Source organism: Furipterus horrens, unplaced genomic scaffold, assembly GCF_987537825.1.
Source record: "Furipterus horrens unplaced genomic scaffold, mFurHor1.1.pri manual_scaffold_3, whole genome shotgun sequence".
NCBI classification, from domain to species: Eukaryota; Metazoa; Chordata; class Mammalia; order Chiroptera; family Furipteridae; genus Furipterus; species Furipterus horrens.
Window position 1 is genome coordinate 127,407,144 of NW_028327173.1, and position 21,217 is coordinate 127,428,360.

General features: G+C 38.0%; 1 protein-coding gene across 2 annotated transcripts in view; it reads right to left on the reverse strand.

Moving 5' to 3' along the window:
- The window catches only part of NPAS3 (neuronal PAS domain protein 3), an 893,587-nt gene that overhangs the window by 752,024 nt on the left and 120,346 nt on the right, over positions 1 to 21,217 (reverse strand). For both annotated transcript variants that reach the window (XM_090271856.1, XM_090271857.1), the window contains exon 2: positions 19,456 to 19,545. In XM_090271856.1, the coding sequence (XP_090127982.1) occupies positions 19,456 to 19,545 (90 nt within the window). The remainder of the gene's footprint in view (positions 1 to 19,455; positions 19,546 to 21,217) is intronic.

The following is a 21,217-nucleotide window of genomic DNA, read 5'->3' on the forward strand; positions in this document are numbered from 1 at the left end:
TTCAATTCCTCTGCCCAAAGCCTTAGTACTTTGAAACCATATAAAATGCTGAATCCAAAACATGTCTTCTTCAAGGTTGCATCAGTCTTACCTCTTCTTATTTCTAGTCAACCCTAAGTACAAACTCTTGTTTATATCCTCTGTCATATACACACATGGCTTGTTTATTCACAACCACATTGGGCCCCAAGAAGGGTTTCCCAATGCCCCCTAGCCACACATGCTCTGTTCTTCTGGACTCATGGAGAACTGAGAGACTTACACCATTCTTAAGGCACTTAGGAATCTCTGTCTTATAACAAAAGCACTTGTTATGCTCCAGCCCCTTGCCCTGATTTAATTCCCTTCATACTATAGATTGCTACTTTTTATTCATATACACATCTGCAAATATGCTGCTCTCCTCAATCAAGTATAAACTCTATGCTGGAGGAACTCTAGATGCCCTGTTTGTCACTGAGTACCTAGGTCCTAGAACAATGCCTGTCACTCAGTAGGTATTCAGTAAATATTTTTTGTATCAATGAATTATAATACATCTTAATTCCCCTGATGGCCTGAAACTTCCTTGAGATTGAGGATTGTCTATGGTTTCTCACAAATGATGGCAAATATTTCCTTGACAGATGAATACTTGTTTCGGAATGAAGCCAAATGACTTGTAAAACTACCACATCCTCCCCCAATATATTCCATTTCCCCCAAATAAAACATCATCAAGTTGTCTAGTAACTAGACATTAGAATATTAAAAGCCAGCAATAACATCACCATCATTTAAAAAAACCTTTGTCCTATGCATTCTATTTTCTGTTGTGGCATAAATATAACATCAAACACCTTTTAGGTTGTAGAAATCATTGGAAATTTTTAAAAATTGAAATAAATATATTTTAATTTTATGTATATATTCTTTAACTTTCTTTTTTATTATGACTAAAATACCAGTTATAATATGGGTAACAAATGGGTCTACATGAATAGTATTCAGTGCCAAGGTCCCTGTCCCATAAAGAGGGAGACTAGATGATGAATTCAGAAACTATAATTTGAAGAAAACCAGAAAGTACTGCTCTGCTGGATCCTGGGCCACATGCACACATTTCCAGACAGCCCTACCAATTCCATCCTGACCCACGGCACCCCCTGCCATTTCAGTTTTAAATGATGATTTACGTGAAATTATGTTCTAGTTTTGTGGTGTGGGTTTAGGATGGGACCACTTAACACATGTTCCCTTGAAACCTAACTGAAATTAGATCCTGGGTCCCCTGGGGAAAGAGATGAGTACTGTAGTCCATGCTTTAAAAGGCATAAGTAGTCGATATAGTTCTATTATGAAGACATTATATATTTGTTGAATTCTATTTTCAATTTATTGTGTATTGGGCACGCATAATATAGGTTTATATAAATTTCAAAATATAATGCAGTGATTTCTAAGACATTAATTTGTAAATAATATTTGTCTAATTGAAGAGATTTTGCTAAATGAAATTTTCAGTCCTTTCCCTTTGGGCATGGTGTGGGAGGTGTCCCATCAATTAGTCTAGAATATTACAATTAAAAAGAATATTAAGTTTCCACTGTTTATTTAAAAGCAGAATTGAAACATTTTTTAGAACATTACCAACAAAGAATCTCTGATATATGACACTAACCTAGAGTTTACAGTTCTAGTTAGTATAACCATGTTATATTGTACTTCTTATAGACATACTTTTCAGAATAATTTTTTTCATTCTGCAGCTGTTATTTTGACTCAATTGTATGGGCTTAACACTATGTGACACATAAAATTAAGACTCCAGCCAATATTATTTGTGTAGATTTTGTCACTTTTGTGGTTCATAAATGTTAAACAGCAAGTAACAATGGTATTACTCCATCTAATTAAGTAAATTTAAAATGTTGTAATTACCCATTTAAAATGTCATAAAATGTCTACATTTAACCATTGCTCTAGAATTAGGATAAGAAGGAGCAAGACTTCCATTTCTGTTATTGGTTGTTTTAATAACCTTAATTATTGTACTTAGTTTTCTAAGTATTTCTATATCTCAAAATAATTAAAAGACTCAACTTAAATATTTACGGTAAAAAATGGGGAGAAACGGGGAACAACTGGAATAGAACAATAAAAATAAAATAAAGTAAAATAAATTAATAAATAAAACATCAACTTGAAAACATTTTGGAATTGCCTCTTTGAACACTGAATGGGGTCTCTCCTAAAGATGCATGAACAACCTAATCATTGTTTATCTGTATCTGTTTATGACCATGTAAGAATTGAGCTAGAAATTTTTCTTGAGAGCAGAAAGCTGTGTTTTCTATGCAACTCCATCTATCTTTTTACCAAGTTCCATGCATACTTTTTAATAGAATCTCAAAAATATTAATAATGACAATGCTGCTGCTCCAAATGATAATAACCATTCTTTTACCATCAATGGTAGAATCAGAATTACTTATAAACACCAAATTGATTCTAGAACAACCTTTTGGGTAAATGTATCGTGGAGGCAGCTTGTGCCTATTAGGTGGTAGAGACTACATCTAGGAAAGTGAACAGGTGCTGAAATTACCTCTTTTCAGCACACATTAGTAAGATCAAATATTCATTTTCAGTCTTCTCTGCTTAAATTTTTCATATGAGAAAAAGATTTCTGAATCTGGATAAAAAGTTAAGAGCACCCATAGTGTTATATAATTCAAAAAGTTATTATAAATATGCTTTAATATATTTATGTCTATATAGCACAAAGTCCCTCTCGACATTCTTTGTGCTTCCTTGCCTTAAATATCTTGCATTCCTATTGTCCTTGCCACCACTTTTGCTCATTGGATAGTTGTAACTAGTCCAGTGCTGTATGAAACCAGAAACAGAATAAAGAACGCAAGTGCAGCTTTCTAACCAGCCTCTCGAAGCCGTGACCCCCACGCCTTGTGCTATGATCATGACTGATGTAACTGGTCTGACTGCAAGCTACTTTCAAATAATGATCCACAAAGTTAATCAAAAGGGCTTCCCTGTTCAATATTTACCTGTTATTCATTGACAGCCACTGTCTGCATTGCCATCTAAGGTGTATAAAATGGGATCAGGAATACTGAGCTTCAACAGAACCTGAGTGCCTCACTGAAGTACCAGGCACAATGAAAGCAGAATGAAGCTGTTCTTCAAACCACCTCTGACACTAAAGGACATCGGCGCGAGTTCCATAGCAGCAACACAGCTCCTTCCTGAATTTGGAGGTCAAATTAGTTGCTGATAATGAGGGATGAAAGGAAAATCCATCACATGGGGTGGGGGGGGGGGCGGAGGGATATATTAGGTAACAAAACATAAACATGCAGGGAAAAAATAGTAATTTCCTGTATTTGGGCAAAAAAATAATATTACCTTCTTGATGTGATCTCCTTGCTTTTATGTACTAAGAAAGTCATATCTATCTTGAAAATTATTTTTCTCATTTTAATACACATTCAACATTTTAAGCTAGAAAATAATAATAAAATATTGATTTTTTTTTCTGTTAGGTATTTAAATGCTGTTTGCCAGTCTGTCAATCAAGTGTACCCAGAGGGGATGCTGACCAGCCTCCATGACCACCCCTAAAGAGAGGCAGCTAATCACACTGTCTGAATACAATTTTCTCATGTTATTTCTTTTAACCATCAGCTAAAAAGCAATGTTTACTATAGACCTTATTAATTCACATTATCCATGCAACTTGGCAGGTTTTAAATATGGGAAAATAGTTACTCCAAATGTCAATTCCTTTTTACACTATTTTTTCCTGAACACTTACTTAGGAATGGTAAACAGTATTTGAGCATTTACTATGTATCAAACATTGTTCTCAGTACTTTACATGTATGAGTTCATTTACTCAATCTTAGTAAACCCTATGAGATTATTATCATAATTTCACAGACAAGAAAAATGGGGGATAACTTATATAACTTGTTCAAGATCACCCAGTAAATAAATAACGGAACTGGGTTTGAATACGTCAGTTTCCATCTCCGCCTGTACACTTATCCACTACAGTAAAGTTGCCTCTAATTGCATTTAGCACCGCTGAAGAACCGAGACAATTTTTGGCCTCTAATAGTACCTTAAGGAGGTTTGTAGAGTGAATAAACATATTTAATGAACTTGCAATCTTATTGAGAAGATATTATACACACACTTTTATCCTTTAACTTTTATAAGTTTATGTCATGTCTCACCTCTCAGTTTATGAGTTCCTAAAAGGTATTTATTGGCATATATACTAGTGAGGGCCACCACACACACGATAAAGAGTAAATAATGGGTTAGGATTTTATCTTGGATTCAATATTGACTTCCCTCTCTCTTTTATATACCCTCTCAATCCACTCCATCAGGAAAGTCTGTTGGCTCTTCTTCAGACTACACCAGAATCCAAATTCTTTGTACCACTTCCACTTCTACGCCCACGGTATAAGCCACCTTGATTATGGTAAGTCTCCAAGCTAGTCTCCCTTCTTCCACCCTCATTCCCCTGAAGCATATATATACTCATCCAACAGCCAAACTAACTCTAAAAAATAAGTTATTTCTCAAGTCAAAGCCCTCCCATGGCCCCCTTGCAAGCAGAAGGCCTTCCCTGGCCTGCTGGGCCCCTGTGTCCTGGGTCCCTCTCACCCCCCTGACCTGTCTTCTGTACTCCTTGCTCATTCACACTGGCCTCCTTATGGTCGTCGCACACATCAAGAACTCTTCCGCTTCAGAGGCTTTGCAGCAATTATTTGCTCTGCCCAGAATATCCCGTCTCCCGTCTCTCTGAGTGCCTAGCACCCGCACTTTCTTAGTCATGGCTCAAATGCTGTCTTTTAAAATGGACCCTCACATATTTGAAACTATAACCAACACATCTTCACTCCAGCACTGCAAATTCTTCAAGCTTCTATATTTTTGTTCCACAGCACCCACCACGCCCTAAGAGAATATATGATTTACTTGGTTTTAACATTTGTTGTTTACTGCCTGTCTCTAATGCCCTCTAACTTTGAGGGCAATGATTTTCTTCTTTGTTCACTAAACAATAGTTCCTGGTCAGAGAAGTTACCCAATTAAAGTGCTGAATTAAATTAAGAGACAAAAGAAAGTGCTGTGGATGAAGCAAAGGCACAGAGTCAGTGCATACATTTTGCCTAACAACAGTTAACTGAACATAATTCATGGACAGGAGCAGAGAGCTTATGCTGAATAGTATCTTGGGGAAGAGGGGGAGGATGAACGGCAAACTAGAGCAAGGCTAGTGGGTTTTAAATACTAATTTAATATTATAGAAACCATGTAGTGAGAATGACAGTCTATGATTTTGAACAAGGAAATACATTCAGAAACATATTTTAATCTGGTCACTATTTGTAAACTAGCCCAGAAAGAAAAAATATTGCCTTCTCTTGCATGGTACTCAAGTGCTTATTTAACTTAATCAGACTGAATGAGATAGGAGATAAGACTAATTAGGAGACTGCAACAATCTAGGCATGAAATAATAGCTTAGATTAGGAAAATGGAAACCAAAGTATTTTTAAAACAAACCATTCTACAAACAGGGTATTTAAGACAAGGGAGAAGCAGAATGAAAGAAGATGCCAAGAGCATGGCTGAAGGACCAGAAAAATTAAGATAAGAAATACAGGGCAGAAGAGAATCGTCCTAAGGGAGATATGGAGTTCTGTTTTGAGGGAATGGCTAAAAGATGTGGAGTTCTGTTTGGGGGTGGAGGGGGTGGGTGCCTGCACTGTCCCGGTGAGAGCCGGGCACTGGGAGACCAAGGTCTCACTGTGCAGCTGGGCCACACACCACAAGGCAGCTGTGTGTGAAATTCTTCTCATCACTTAACCCCTTTGGTTGGTTGGTGGATGGATGGGTGGGTTGCTTCTGTTCCACATAAAGTGGAGATAAAACACAGTTGCTTTGAGGATTAATTGTAAATGTGCATGGAAGTAGCTACAAATTTCCTGGTCATTTGCCTGTCAAGGTTGATGTAAAATGGATCACAAGCAGAAACATTAAGTACTTTCAGAATATAAAACTTAAGATTGGAAAGAGGTAAGGCTTGAGATAAAAACTTGGGATTCATCCATTTCTGTGTAATAACTCTACTGTAAGAGCAGATAAAATTTCCAAAAGGGAGACCAAGTTGACCCCATACTAGAGAATATACTGATTTGCACAAAAAGGACACTGAGTGTATGTTTTTTAAATGACTCATGTTCAAATACAACAAACTTTCCTCCATAGGTAAGGCTTTAAGTTCCTCACAGTCTTAAATAGATTTCAATAGACTATCCTTGAACAGAAGATGGATGTGTCTGTCCTCCAGTTGAAAGGAGATGAACTGCTAGTCCAGACTGACCTGGACTGGCCTGTAGTAAATAGTCACCAGGTTAAACCTTATTAGCTGGGTAAACCGAGCAACTTCTCTGAGTCTTCAATTTCTTGAGTACAAAATGAGTATATAACCTAAACTACTTCAAATATGTTGTTTGGGTCAATTAATGCCTGGAGAACACAGAACACCATAGTGGCAATATGTTGCCTCCTTTTATCCTGATGTTAGCCCCATCAATAACTAAAACCTATTTCAACCTCACCTATATTTCTGCATGGAAAACCAGCCAACACAGAAGCAGGAACGGTGAAACTGAAGCATAACTCACTGTCAAGAGTTAAAATTTCTGTTGTCCCCAGAAAGATCAATTTAAGAGGGGGTATAAGGGGACTAAATGGTAATGGAAAAAATACAATAAAGATAAAAAATAAAATGAAAAGAAGGATCAATTTAGCCTCACAATAAAAGGCTTCAGCATCAATGAGCATTTCCTTTTGATGGCAGAATAAATGTAGCTGTATTCATTCTATTCTGTCTATAGCTCAGAGCCTTACATTTTGAGAACACTCTGTACCACAGAAATCATGTGTCCTGCAAATTTCTCCTGAACGGACCCAATAAGGGTGTTTATGGTATAAGTAAACCAAGCTTCCCACTAGATCTCTGTAAAACTATACTTAAAATCTGGGGCCCATAATTTTCATTTTCTGATCTTTCCTTCTCTGAGGCATTTCAAAAATACCATGATAAACTTCTCCTTTAAAAAATCAGTATTCTTTACTCCTACAGCTTCATATAAGTTGTTACTAGCTCTGGGCAGGAAGCATTCAGAAAAGAAGGTAAACAATCATCCTATCAAATGAATTGATTGATCATCAAGTTTACAAGATCTCAGGAACTCCCCCTTCATTCCGTTCTCATCCCCACTGGATATGTCTGCAAATCTCTCCTTTAAGTAATCTAGTGGCATGAATATCACTGCTTTAACTCATATTAATTCAAGACATAGGACATCTGATGAATATGTCCAGGGGATGAGAATCAGAGCTGCTGCTTGTCTTCCCCATTGAGCAGTTAGGCACTCCCTGGAAAAGGAGGCTGCTTCCCTGGAAGTGAGCAGACTTCCTGTAAATACTGTAAATTGGTCTTTACCAGGAGATTCTTCTGGTGTTGAAAGAACCATCAACAAAACTATGTACCTCCTGGTTTCAAGACCAAGGCATGCAGTTGACTGTGATTCACTCTGAGCACCCCTGACAGGCAATAGTCAAGAAAATGATGCTGTTATGAAAGCTTTTGTTGACTGAAATGCAAGTGATAAAAATTGCTAGTAAGAAATAGGCCTCTCCTCACTGGTACCCAGTTAGAAAAAGCAAAGACTGAGGCAGAGTACAGAATCGAATATATAAACACCATTGCATTTAGTATTTATTGTAGGGATCCTTTATAAGTGGGCTGAGGAAGGGGAAGGGAAATTGGGTTTTAAATAAGATGCAATGATAGTCTATTTAATCACATAAATCTAAAGCACTCAATTCCAAAGAATCCTCACACTGATGTGTGAATCACAAAGGTCTTGAGTTTGCCAATGGAAAATCACTCAAGAACTCTTTGCTTACAGGCTGGTCATTGAACCAAAATCCTCATAGGACCCAGACCTCTCTCTGCTTTGAGAACCAGATCAAAACATCTCAAAGCTGAACACAGTAAATAGAATTCTCTTTTTAAGCAACCTACAGAATGACGCAGCAGACGTGGCATGTGAGAAAATGAGTTTGTAAAGCAGCCAGAAAATTCCACCTAATCACTTGAGTTACTTCTCATACATATACATATTCTCACATAAAAAATATATATATACCCTATTTTTCTTTAGCCCACCAAAGTTCTTAACATTATATTAACCCTGTAAGTATTAAAACTATTTCCACATTTTAATTATGGGTTATCTAAATAAAAAGTACTGGGGTGTAGGGAAGGATTTTTCTGCTGAAAATCTTATCACTAATGCCATTGACCAGTATATTACTAGTTCTTGCTGGAGGAATTGAAATTCAAACAAAAGAATTAAAATTCCCCCAACAAGAAAGTGATCAGTTCAGAAGAGAGATACAAACTATACCTGGGAAAAATATATCATGAGAGGAAGGAATTCTCTGCAGAACCTGGTTTCTATTTGAAAGCTGACCATATAGCCTCTTGCTTCCTCTAAATAAGTTGCTCCTGTATAAGTTAGAACACTCAGACCCAGAAATGTCCCAGCTGAGTCCACCTATGGATGGACTCATAAGAAAATACATATATATATATATATATATATATATATATATATATATATATATATATATATATATGGACATAGAGCCCTGGCTGGTTTGGCTCAGTGGATTGAGCGTCGGCCTGCGAGCTAAGTGTCGCTGGTTTGATCTTCCAGTCAGGGCACATCAGAGAAGGAAAACTCTGACTCCAAAAAACCTCCGCTGCCTTGCGGCATACCTCTTCAGGGGAAAGGCTAAGGGAGTAAACCCCGACAGAAAATCCGGAGCCGGAGTCCCTAAGGCGGTTTGACGTTGTAGTCAACACCGGCAACTCCTGCGGCGCACCTGAAACCAAGCTGTATTGACTCCGTCTTTCCCTTGGACCCTTCAGCTGCGAAGAGAGGGGGGGTCTGCTGCATGGGCAACAGCAGACCCTCCATATCACCCTGCCCAGGCTCTGTAGCTTCAGCTTCACTGGAGAGGACACTCCAGCGTCATCGCAAGATGTCGATTCAACACGGGAGGAGACAGATACCGTGTCACTCCCGAGTCGGACTGCACAACCATTCTCGGCGGTGCAGATAGACTCTTAAGAAGCTACACCATCGTCTCTCGAGACGGACGGCTGCCGACGACGGATATATGGACATACATCTATCAAAAGTGATATGCACATGAATACACACAATTTTATTTAAGAATAGACACCAAATCAACAGTGGCTGTCTATCAGTAGTACAGTTAGGCCAAATGACAGTGATTTTTTTTTCTTTATGATTATCTGCATTTTCTAAATGTCCCAGGATAAAAATGTATAGCATCTCAAAAAAGGAACTATTCCAAGAGAAAACAAAGCTAATCTACAGTCTTCCTCCACATCCACCAACCTGGAACTATGGCATTGGGTCTAGTGAGAGGAAATTCCAAGACTATCTCCTCAATACAAGTTGAAGAACCAGCACAGTGCACTCTGTGAATTCCAAAATTATACAGACCTGAGGCCATTTACTGAGCAGAGGACAGGGAATTTCTTAAATTGATAATAGACAAATAATACATGGAAATAAAAGTTTTCGGTAGGGTAAAGTTGAAACTATAATCTCATCTCTTTGTTGTTCATAAAACTCTTAGAGAGGAAGGAGACTTGGCTTGCAGTGGTGAACACACAATACAGCATAGAGATGATGTACTACAGAACTGTACACCTGAAACTTATATAATTTACTAACCAATGTCACCCCAATAAATTCAATAAGAAAGAAAAAAACTATTAGGGAAGATGTGTGAATTATATACCTTTTCATTAAAAGGGATAAATCTTGTTGCTTTTTTCCCTATTGTATGCATGCTATTTATATGACACAGATTTTTAACAATACAGGCCATAGTATTTTTGTTGTAAGTAGCATTTCCACAATAATTTAATGCATTTTTATAAGAAAGGTATTTTCTCAACTTTCCTAAAAATCTGTAATGTCCTGAATTACAAAATTAATTTAACACAGATTCTGATACTCCTTTAATGGAGAGCTATACTTTGAATGCTAGGAAAATGTGAATTCTCACATTTCGTCGTCGGCAGCCGTCCGTCTCGAGAGACGATGGTGTAGCTTCTTCAGAGTCTATCTGCACCGCCAAGAATGGCTGTGCAGTCCGACTCGGGAGTGACATGGTATCTGTCTCCTCCCGTGTTGAATCGACATCTTGCGATGACGCTGAAGCTACAGAGCCTGGGCAGGGTAATATGGAGGGTCCGCTGTTGCCCATGCAGCAGACCCCCCCTCTCTTCGCAGCTGAAGGGTCCAAGGGAAAGACGGAGTCGATACAGCTTGGGTTCAGGTGCGCCGCAGGAGTTGCCGGTGTTGACTACAACGTCAAACCGCCTTAGGGACTCCGGCTCCGGATTTTCTGTCGGGGTTTACTCCCTTAGCCTTTCCCCTGAAGAGGTATGCCGCAAGGCAGCGGAGGTTTTTTGGAGTCAGAGTTTTCCTTCTCTGATGTACCCTGACTGGAAGATCGAACCAGCGACACTTAGCTCGCAGGCCGACGCTCAATCCACTGAGCTAAACCAGCCAGGGCAATTCTCACATTTACATTACATAAAACATAATAATAAATGGCAAATATAACACCATTCAGGATGTGTTCTTTAGCAATTTTAAATTCTTCAACATTTTCACAGTCAAATGACTTATCTTGCAGGAGGCTGAATACCTATTTCTATTTTGCAAACAAGAGCTCTGTAAGATGAACAGTTGTACCCTAAGTTAGATGAGTAACAGAATAGTACTCAGTGAACACTTATTATATGACAAGCACCATTAATAAGCATTTTTTGTGGTTTAGATCTCAGACTCTTAAGTCAGATAGAATGAGGTCTACTGCAAGGTTTTAGCAATCTTTTTCTGTCAAGGGCAAGATAGCAAACATTTGAAGTTTTGTGGGCCATATGGTTTCTGTCACCATTGCAGCACAAAAGCAGCCAGAGACAATGCATAAATGAATGACTGTGTTCTAATAAAACTTTATTTAAAAATTCAGGCAGGGGAAAGGGAGGGAGCAGATGTGGCCAGTGGGCCATAGTTTGGTAATGCTAATCCAAATTCTACCATATCCTATCTTCTCAACCTTGAGTGAGCTACTTCAGCTCTGTAAACCTCTATTATCTGTAAATGGTAGTAATGATCATAGCTAGTGCATAAGTTTATTATAAGAATTTTTTAAGTATGTTAAGCCATTCACCCACTTCCTGACAGCAGGATGTAGTAAAAGATTAATTTGTCATTATCATCTTCATAATCACATTGATCCTCCAAACAACTATGAGATAGTTATTGTTTTTACCCCCATTTTAGAGGTGAGAAAACAGAAGCTTAGAGTTAAGTAACTTAGCCACAGTTCCACATCTAATAGGTAATTGTAGGATTGAGATCAAACTCAAATCGGTTTCCAGAAGGTTTAACCATCTCTAGCAATGACTTAAAACTAATGTGTGGACTTGAAGATCTCTTAAAATAAGTTGCTCATAGTCAAAGACTAAAGATAATTCTTCCACTCTAATACATAAACTAAGTCCAAAAAATTCACTAAAGGCACATCTACAGACTCAACATCCACAACAAACTGTTTTTAAGGTGAGGAGAATTTAGGAAAGCCATAGTTTACGTAGAACTATGTTTGCTGTATTATTTTTTAAATCTGGCCCAAGCACATTAGTCTCTCTGCCTCTCTGAATGCACATGTTAACAATTTTGAACACTAGTTCAACAGCATGTCTACAAAAGGTTCATTGTCCCTCTATTCCTCTCACCTTGACCTCTACTTTCTGTTCTCAAGTTTCTGGAGTTTTCATACATAGTGCAGGTGTGTCACTAACCAATTTTTTTTTAATCTAGGCATTCACTTCTTTCATAATGAAAATATACACTCTGGTGAAGCCAATTAATAGTCTCCCTTTTTAAGTCACGCCTCCTGTGCCCGTCCGCTTTTACTTTTATCTTGAATTACAAGTGGTCTGCCAGGAGAGAGGCAACTGTGAAGCACCTCAAGCCAGGAAAAGCAATGGATTCGTAGAAAGGCCCTGAACTGGATTTCATATTGGGAGATCCTCCAAGATGTTTATAAATTGAAAATAACTTCAAACAAACAAACACAGCATGATTACACATGATTCCATTTAAAGCACACTAATGAGTTTCTAAACAAAGAGGAGAAGCTGAGGCCATGGGCTGCTCGCACAGCAGGTTTCCTGCCTCGGGTCGAAGGTACTTCCAGAGTGATTCTTGAATGTGCGGTCTGAGCGCCCACTCTTCCCTTCTGCAAACCCCTCCAGGGTTCTCCCCAGTCAGTCCACACCCACGCCTTTGCTCTCCCCTTCCTCTCCAACCTCAACTCCTTGACCCTTCTCCAGACCTCCACTCCTGACATGCACCCTGTGTGAACTGCTTCACCACAAATTCTTATCTTGAAGACCAAATCACTACCTCAAGTGCCCCTCCCCTAAACCAAGTATCTCCTCCACCATGAAAATCTCAGGGCCCACCCTGACTATTAAAAGGAACCTGCCATGGTACCACTTCCGCAGCATGCACTCACGTCACTTGTGATCCTGCTCACACAGGATCCTAATTCCTTATCTACACCTCAGTCTTCTAGCCTTCTGGAGGCCAGAGGTTTTTCTTAGTCACCTCTCCGTAAATCAGTGTGTGTATAATGGCGCCTGATCGATGGGTGACAGTCAAAATGTTTGTTAAACAAATGAATAAATTACTTACTTTTTAAGCGACTCTGACATTAGCTCTAACTTAATATACTTTTGTGCCATCCACATTACCAAGCTATGCCACTTAAAGCCATTTACAGGCAAAATCATTGATGTGATGCTGAAATTAACTGATAGAAACTTCCAGAAACCATGCTGAATGGCATGACTGGATATTAGAATTCATGTGGATGTTGAAAGGCTTGAAGCAGTTCTTGCTACAAAGTTCAATGTGTGTTTAACATGCAGGTTCTATCAGAGCTCTTTATGAAGAGTTCATTGTATATTTCTTTTCTTCAATTCTTTACTGATCCTAACACAATTGGCATAGATTATTCTAATGGAGGGGAAGAGAAGACCAGATAACAGCAATCAACCAATCAGATTAAACCACCAGCCAAAGAAGTTGCTGCTGTTGGAGCCTCCTCCCTCCCTGTCAGCACAAGTGACCAACTCTCCCACCCTCAAACAGCCTGTCTCACAAGGCACCTGTCTGGTTCTCCTTAACTGGGATAACACATGCAGGTGGTCAGTACTCTGGCACAACACAGCTTTTTCACTCATTCTCCTCAGATCATCTTACTTCCTTCTTCCTCTTAAGCCTGAACCTTCCCATTTCCAACCCATGCTTCTTGGCCAAGGGCAGCCTTAACACTACTGAGCAGAACAACCACATTCTTTTCAGGGAAGGGTGGAGACATCACATACCCCAATTATATACACATACTCCACTAATCCCAGAGTTATTTCTCCAACCCCCTCCTTGTGGTGTCTGAAATTATTCTATTAAAGAAGACACCTTTTGCCCTTGAATCCTTTCATTTGGAGTTACATATTAAAATGAAAATGGCCCTTAGAAGAGTAACATTATCAGTTAACACCGTATCTGCAGTGCGGGGTCTAGACGAAAATGCCCAGGGAGACAAGGCCCTGGGCAAGAAACACTAACCAGGTATTTACGCAGAATGAATCCCACAGAAGAGGAAAAGGGGCTTGGGTTGGAGAATATACAAAACAACCCTCACAATTTTACAGGGACCTCTTATGCTCTAGGATATAACTCCCCAGTCAATTGCAAACCCCGTCTCAATCTTGGCTGAACTTTGAGATTAGAAGCCCTGGGATAAACCCCTTTGTTAAAATAGGTCCTGCAGTGCCCACTGCAATGGCACAGTGTAGGCTCAATGTAAGTCATTTCAGGTCTAATCTCCCCAAGAGTCAGTCTTTTCTAAATATTGGTGAAATTGAGGCAGGATAGTAAGAAGCTAGGAAAATTCCTTGGTAAGTTGTAATAGAAAAACTGAGACAGATAGCTAAACCAACTGGTCAAGCAATTTACAGCCAGGTGCAGGTGGTCACCAGGGCTGACGTGCCTGGCAGGGGGCAAAACTGGGAAAATAAGGACCTCAAACCCAGAGTAAGCTTTCCCTCCCCAGTCTTTTCTCCCTGGAGATAACATCTAGGTCTCAGTTGTATTGGGTTGGCCAAAAAAGTCCATATGGTTTTTTTTCCATAAAATGAAAGACACATTTTTCATTTTCACCAACAAGTTTATTGATTTGGATATTTTGAATATGTAGGCTACACTCCTGCTATTGGCTTCAAGTGGGTAGGGGCAAGGTCAGGGGTGCTGCTAAAATCTTCCAATGCATTAGACAGCCCCACTACAAAGAATTGTTTGGCCATAATGTCAGAAGTACCAAGAAACTTTCCAAACCACTTTTGACACATTCAGTCATAGCACCTTCTCCATGTGCTGCACAAATCTTTTTCTTTTGAGTTTCAGTTGCGTTTTTAACTTTCTTGAAATAATAAAGCATACTACGCCAAAAATGTTGCACATTTTCTTCCATCTTCAATATTGAAATGGCTGCATAAAAATTCACCAACTTGCTAAGTTTTTTAAAAATGCTCCCTGATATGATAGCTGTCACAATACAATTTAACAAAATTGTTTCGAATGAAGTTAAAGACAACTAAGCACTACTAGAGCCATCATATGGAAAAAACACTAAATAAAACTTTTTAGCCAGCCCAATATTTCAGCCCCAGGCCCAGAAAAGCAGCAAAACCAGGTGGGTAGCACCACCACCAACTGCAATGACTAAAGACTGACTGCCCTGTCACTGACCAATCAGCAGAGGTTATGACCCTGACAGGGCACACCTGGAGAACTGATGATTGTTGCACTGAAACCCTCCCCTGAGACCGCTCCTGAGAATCCCACCTGTAAGAAGGAAAACAAAAGCCCCAAAGCAGGATCAGCACACTCTCCCTCTGGGGAGCAGCCCCTGCCATTCCCTTCTTCTTCCCCCACTTCCTTCTTCATAGGCACACATCTCTGAAACTCTAAGGCAATGGGCAGCTGGCAGCTTGTCCTAGGTTGATCCCCTGAACTTGTCCCTAATGCCTCCATTTCTCTGGCTTTCCAGTGAGCTAGGCAGTCCACCCTAGGAAGTCCTGTTGCACCTTCTATGCTAAGCCCTTCTTGGTTTCATTGTCCCCAGCTTTAATAAATGTATCCTCATAGTCACCTGGATTAATGTGAAATCTTTCCTACACAAATCAAGAACCCACACACTACAGCTGGTCCTACACAGACCTGCTCAGGGCCTGGCCCCTGTCAACTAACAAAGTGATTGATCTTGAACACAGCTCTAAGGATGCTCACTCCTCTCCAAATACCTCTACAGTAGTGTCCAACCAGATGGCTAAATGGTGACAAATTCTGAGGCTATAAAGTCTGAGTTGACTCTTTCATATCTAGTTATCTTTCCTCATTACCATATATTGACACAGGTGATTTTTGATGACTTATTGCTACAATTCCATCTCCTGTCCATGAAAGGTTCCCTCCCTCTGACTCAAATATTTTCTGCCTTCTTTAAGAGCAAAGTTTAAAGCTATGACACTTATTATAGAGAGGAGTATCACTTCTCTTTTTTATGACTTTCCATACTGCTTTTACTTCTATGTTGAAAATAGAAAAAAATAAGACTGACAATTGTTTTAATTGGAAAAAACTTTGGTATTTCCCAATCAAATCCACTACCAATGAGTTCACTAAGTTCCAGAAATATTATTGCAAACTATAAAGACAGCTGAAAAGGGGGAGAGGGATCTGCAACCTAAAATTTCAGTACTTAGCGAAATGATCTCTTAACCTAAAACAATGAAATCTATAAAATATTTGCATTATGGTTAGTGTTTTTGGAAGCACTGTATTCCTACCCCTTGCCAAGAAACTTAATATCACCGGTTATAATTTGAAGTTTTAAATTGGCCATGTAATAAGCACTTAATGTAAGAAGTTATTTTATACTCAAATTATAGACATTTTGAAATAATCAGAGGTTTTTCTTTTATTCCTGTGTACTTTAAATTTTCAATATTATTTAAATGGCTTATTTTAATAATTTCCAAAAACATCTAAACATGACATATAAAATAATGTTTCAAAATGTAAGAATTCACAATAATTGTAAAGTCATAGAATTACTGCTGAAAGAAATGAGCAGAGATATGCTGATAAATATGAAATGACCAGGTGGGGGTAGGAGGGCACCTGATGTGCAGCATTTTCCAATTTCCACGGTGCAAAGAATTCCACTAATTTCAAGTTAATGACAACTGTCAGGGATCACAGAATGGAAAATTTGCCCATCCAGATTGGCTTCTTCACATCCTATACATGAGATCAAAAAGTGTGGCATTTTCATTCCTCAACCTTTCCACAGAACTCTCCATTTGTTTATAACCTACTGTGCCCTGAGCTCATAATGACACAACAGCTACATATTATTATGTTTACTTACTCAACTCTCTATTACAGTGGCTTTCAATCTTTATTTGGATGTAAAGCAGTAAACACACACACACACACACACATTTTACCTCATGACCCACCCTGGGAACACACATATGTGCCGTTTCATGTACACATAAACAAACATATAAAACAAAAACAGAAGCCTCACTAGATAAAACTAATTGCAATGCACTAATAAGAATTTTCTGTTCTCTTCCATTTCATTTTTTAATTTTCTGATCCTGATCCACTAAATTGGATTCATACCCCAATAGCTGGATAGGGCCCCCCAAATAGACTCTAAACTCATTTGTGTCTCTTCCTATGTCTCATAGTACTTATTGATGCCCAAGAAGGTTGAGTAACTTGCCCAAAGATGCACTTCCCATCATTGAAAAAGATCCCTCAAGGCAAAAGCTATTTCATTACTCCGAATCAGGATACTCATGGCTTCACACTGGAAGCTAAACGGTCTTTTAAGACAGCTTCCTTTTTACCAGAAATTGACAGAGACCCTGTCATAGATGAAAGTTTGGCCCTGTGACCAACCCTGCCTGTTGACCTAGGATGACCAGGTAAATCACAGTGACCACCATTTCCCTCAAGAGTGTTGAAAATATACCTATCTTTTTCACAAAACATTTTCAATCCTCTAGAGAAAGGAACTATATAAATGCTAATTAATAGTAAATGTATTATATGCAATATACATATTTCTATATATAATATACATTAAAACCAGCTTTCTAATAACCAGAAGCCAATGATTTAGTTGGAGAAAATACTCAGGAAAACAAAATCTAAACCCACGGCCTTTTCTCCTGTGTTCTCATGCACCAATGCTTGCTTATAGGTGCTATTAAATGTACACTAAAGTTTCAAGACAATCCAGATAAGCATCTTCACTAAAATACACAACACCATTAATCATCTCAGTGACAGTGCTCCAATTTAACATCTTGGGGATTTCCTCCCCTTCTTCATCATTTCTTTGCCAATATTTCCTTGTTATGAATATCCCCCTAGTGACTTTGCCTGGCAGTCACAGCTGTGCTGCCTACTGTGTCTACCTTGACTACAAATAACACCAATTCTTTACAAAGTCAGCCCTTGAGATGATACCTACAGTTAGAAGGAATGCCTTGCTGTAAGCCAGATTCCTGAAGACCTCTTCCGGGCGCCACACCGTAAACAGACAAACCTCAGCCTTTAAGTAGATACTAATTTCAGACACGTGAAACTGGCTTAATTACAAATGAAAAATAGTTGGCTGTTGGGCTCCAATTACTTGATTGGTCAATCATCAACTGCTGCTTTAAGATGGTCCTTAAAGGACCCCCTTCTTATACAACAAAAGGCTTCTTCAAAGTATCCATTTGTAACAACAAAGCCACAAAATCATTAAAAATTACGGAAACCTGATCACCAAAAGCCACAATAAATATGACTCACAGATAACAAGAATTTTTAAAGTAATAATCAGAAACAATTTTGCATTGTAATTACACAAATTTTAATGAAGGAAATGCCACTATCTAAGCAACAGAATATGAAGAAATAAAGCCACAGACAAATAAGTAGCATAGGAACATGGACACCAGCCCTGCCGGTATCTACTTTGAGTCCATTTCAGAGCACAGCCTTCACTGCCTCCAGACTTTCCCGATCATTTGTAAAGTGGAAATCATGCAAGAAAATGCTCTGTAAGCAATGGGAGGAGTAAATAAAAAGTAAAATTCACCAACTTGTATTCAGAAAGAATTTTTAAAGAAAAGGGGTGTTCTTTTTTTTTTTTTTAATAATGAACGCTACTGCAAAGGAAGTTAAGAGTTTCTGGACAAAAACACACCGAAGTGTGTCTGCAAAGCATATCTCGAAAGGCTAATGGCTTCGATGGAATAATGTTTACCTTATTTTACTTTTAGGGAAATTTAATTAATATAGTAAAGGTTAATGTTGCTTCAGTTAATAGTCCATAACTTCTCTGGAAAGCATAAATTTTATCCTTTTCCAGATGATTCTGATTTAGACTATTAAAACAAAAACAAAACCCAAACCTTTCTTCTTAGCAAAAACAATACATGGCAAGCTATGATACAGCAAAATGCCTCTCCTCCCCAGAGCAGAGTGTTTACTTCAGAGATAGTAACAACACCTCCTCAACAACAGTGCAGATCCCGTTAAGTAATGGACAAAGCAAATGGCAGCAAAGGCAGAGGACTCGACTTAATTTAACTGTCCTGTAAGGTACATAGTAATTAGCTGCAAAGCTCTGAAATCTTAGCTAGCATGTTAAATCTGCTACATGACAGTATAATTTGACTTCTTAAAGGATTATGCAAATTACAACTCATCATTCCATTACAGGATTGAAAAAAAGTGACAGCTAATTTATACATAACACACCTTTCAAATCCCTAAGATGCAGAGCACCTGTGCAATGTATTTTGCTGAAATTTCCTTGCATATAAGTATTTGTTTATTGTGATAAAAAGAAGCTTATCTAAGAGCTTTAATATAGTCATTTTTAAAAACTCTTAGACCACAATTTCAAAAGCATTAACATTTTTCTATCGTGATTTCAGAGACAAATTTTTTGGTTGCTTTTATTTGATTTGGTTTTGTTTTCTTTTTCCCCCACTAAATTAGAAAAATATAAGACTTCAATACAAGTATATTTTTTAATAGCTGGCAACCACAAGCACTGATGCACGAGCCAGAAGGAAGACTCACAAAGATTTCAACATACTTCTGGTAGGTAGATTCACAGTAGATCCCGTCATATCTGTAGATTTTCCTACATTCTGATTGGTTGGGCAGAGGATGCTGGGCAGTTATTCTGTAGAGGCATCAAAAACAGATATACATGACTAGAGGTTCTCTACAGTCAACGGGAATGCAGGATAACAAGTATGTTGAGATTTAATATAGTTTGCTTTTTATGCTTTTCAGCTATATATACATAATTGCAATGTGTACATACATTTTAGAACATTAACTTCCACTTTTAGAAACCTGTAGCAGGGAAAACTTTTCAGTTTGCCATCAGAACAAAAACAACTTTTTAAAAAATCTCAGAGTCATAAAAGTGGAAGAAAGACATAAGGTCTAAAGCTTAACTCACTCTACAATTTCCATGATTATATTCTAAAGAAAACGTTCAAAACAAATGTCATTAGTTTTTGAAAGGTTTCTTTAAACAGGCTTATCATTAATTCAATCATGCATTACCATTGTAGGCAACTATAAATTAGCTATGAAACCTTAGTAAAGTTAATATATCAGATTTCCTCAATTTATATAGTTGGTATGCTACTGGCTTCTAAAAGGATACGATACAGCTTATAGAACTAAACCCAATTAGGGGTGAAAACACAAGCAAGGCATTGGGAGCAGGGTTAGATGTTAACAGGCACTTGAGATGAGCTGATTACAATGGTTCAAGGTTGCTCAGCAGTTAAGCCTAAGGGGGGAAAAGGCTTATACGAACAATTTTCATCAGTATTACTTAAGCATATATATTCATCAGAGATTCCCTGCTATAAATATAAAAATGCTGAGAGTTTTCTGCCCATTTCCTTCAAAGGACAATCTCTTCACTCAGTAAAAAAAGTACTTAAGAAATCTATCAAACCCTGGCTGCTGTGGCTCAGTGGATTGAGCATCGGCCTGCAAGCCAAGTGTCTCTGGTTCGATTCCCAGTCAGGGCACATAACTAGGTTGCACGTCAAGTCCCCAGTTGGGGACGTGAGTGAGAGGCAACCACACAGTGATGTTTCTCTCCCTCTCTTTCTCCTTTCCCCTCTCTTTAAAAATAAATAAACTAATTAATTAATTAATTGTTTAAAAAAAGAAATCTATCATATATTCTAGAGGAAAGTAATGTAGTCAGTACATAATATCAATGACAGTACCAAGCCCTTCATTCTAATCAGAAAAGGTAATATAACACCTAAATCTTTAACATATATATATATATGTTTAATGACTTCTTAATTATTAATTAACACATAATGGGTTCTTGTTATTTTGTAAAAACTCAGGCGACTTGTTTCCAATTTCTGTGGAGTAGGATATTAAGTTATTTAATATTTCATAAGGCCCAATATATTTAACACCAATACTTTTAAAATTTAAGTTTTACTTCCAATTTTTCTTTAGATGTATTCCTATGATTTTATTTAAATGCATTTCTGTTACATTCAACCTGGTCCCAAATCTCTTATTAAATTCAGTGGTCCAACAGTTTTATATATAACTAAACATCCACCCCTTGTTTAAAATGATTTCTAAGTCCTTAGTTGATTAGTGTATTCAAATTTATAAATACCCATATTCGTTAACTATCACTGGAATTTCAAAGATTTATATTAACCGATGTGGTTTTTTTAATTGTAAAGCCGATTCAGAAAAGCAAGAGATATAATAAAGCTTGAAATGAAGAGGAGTTTTAAAAGATTCTATTATAGGTTCTACCTGACAAATGAATTTTAGCCATTAATTATATTAAA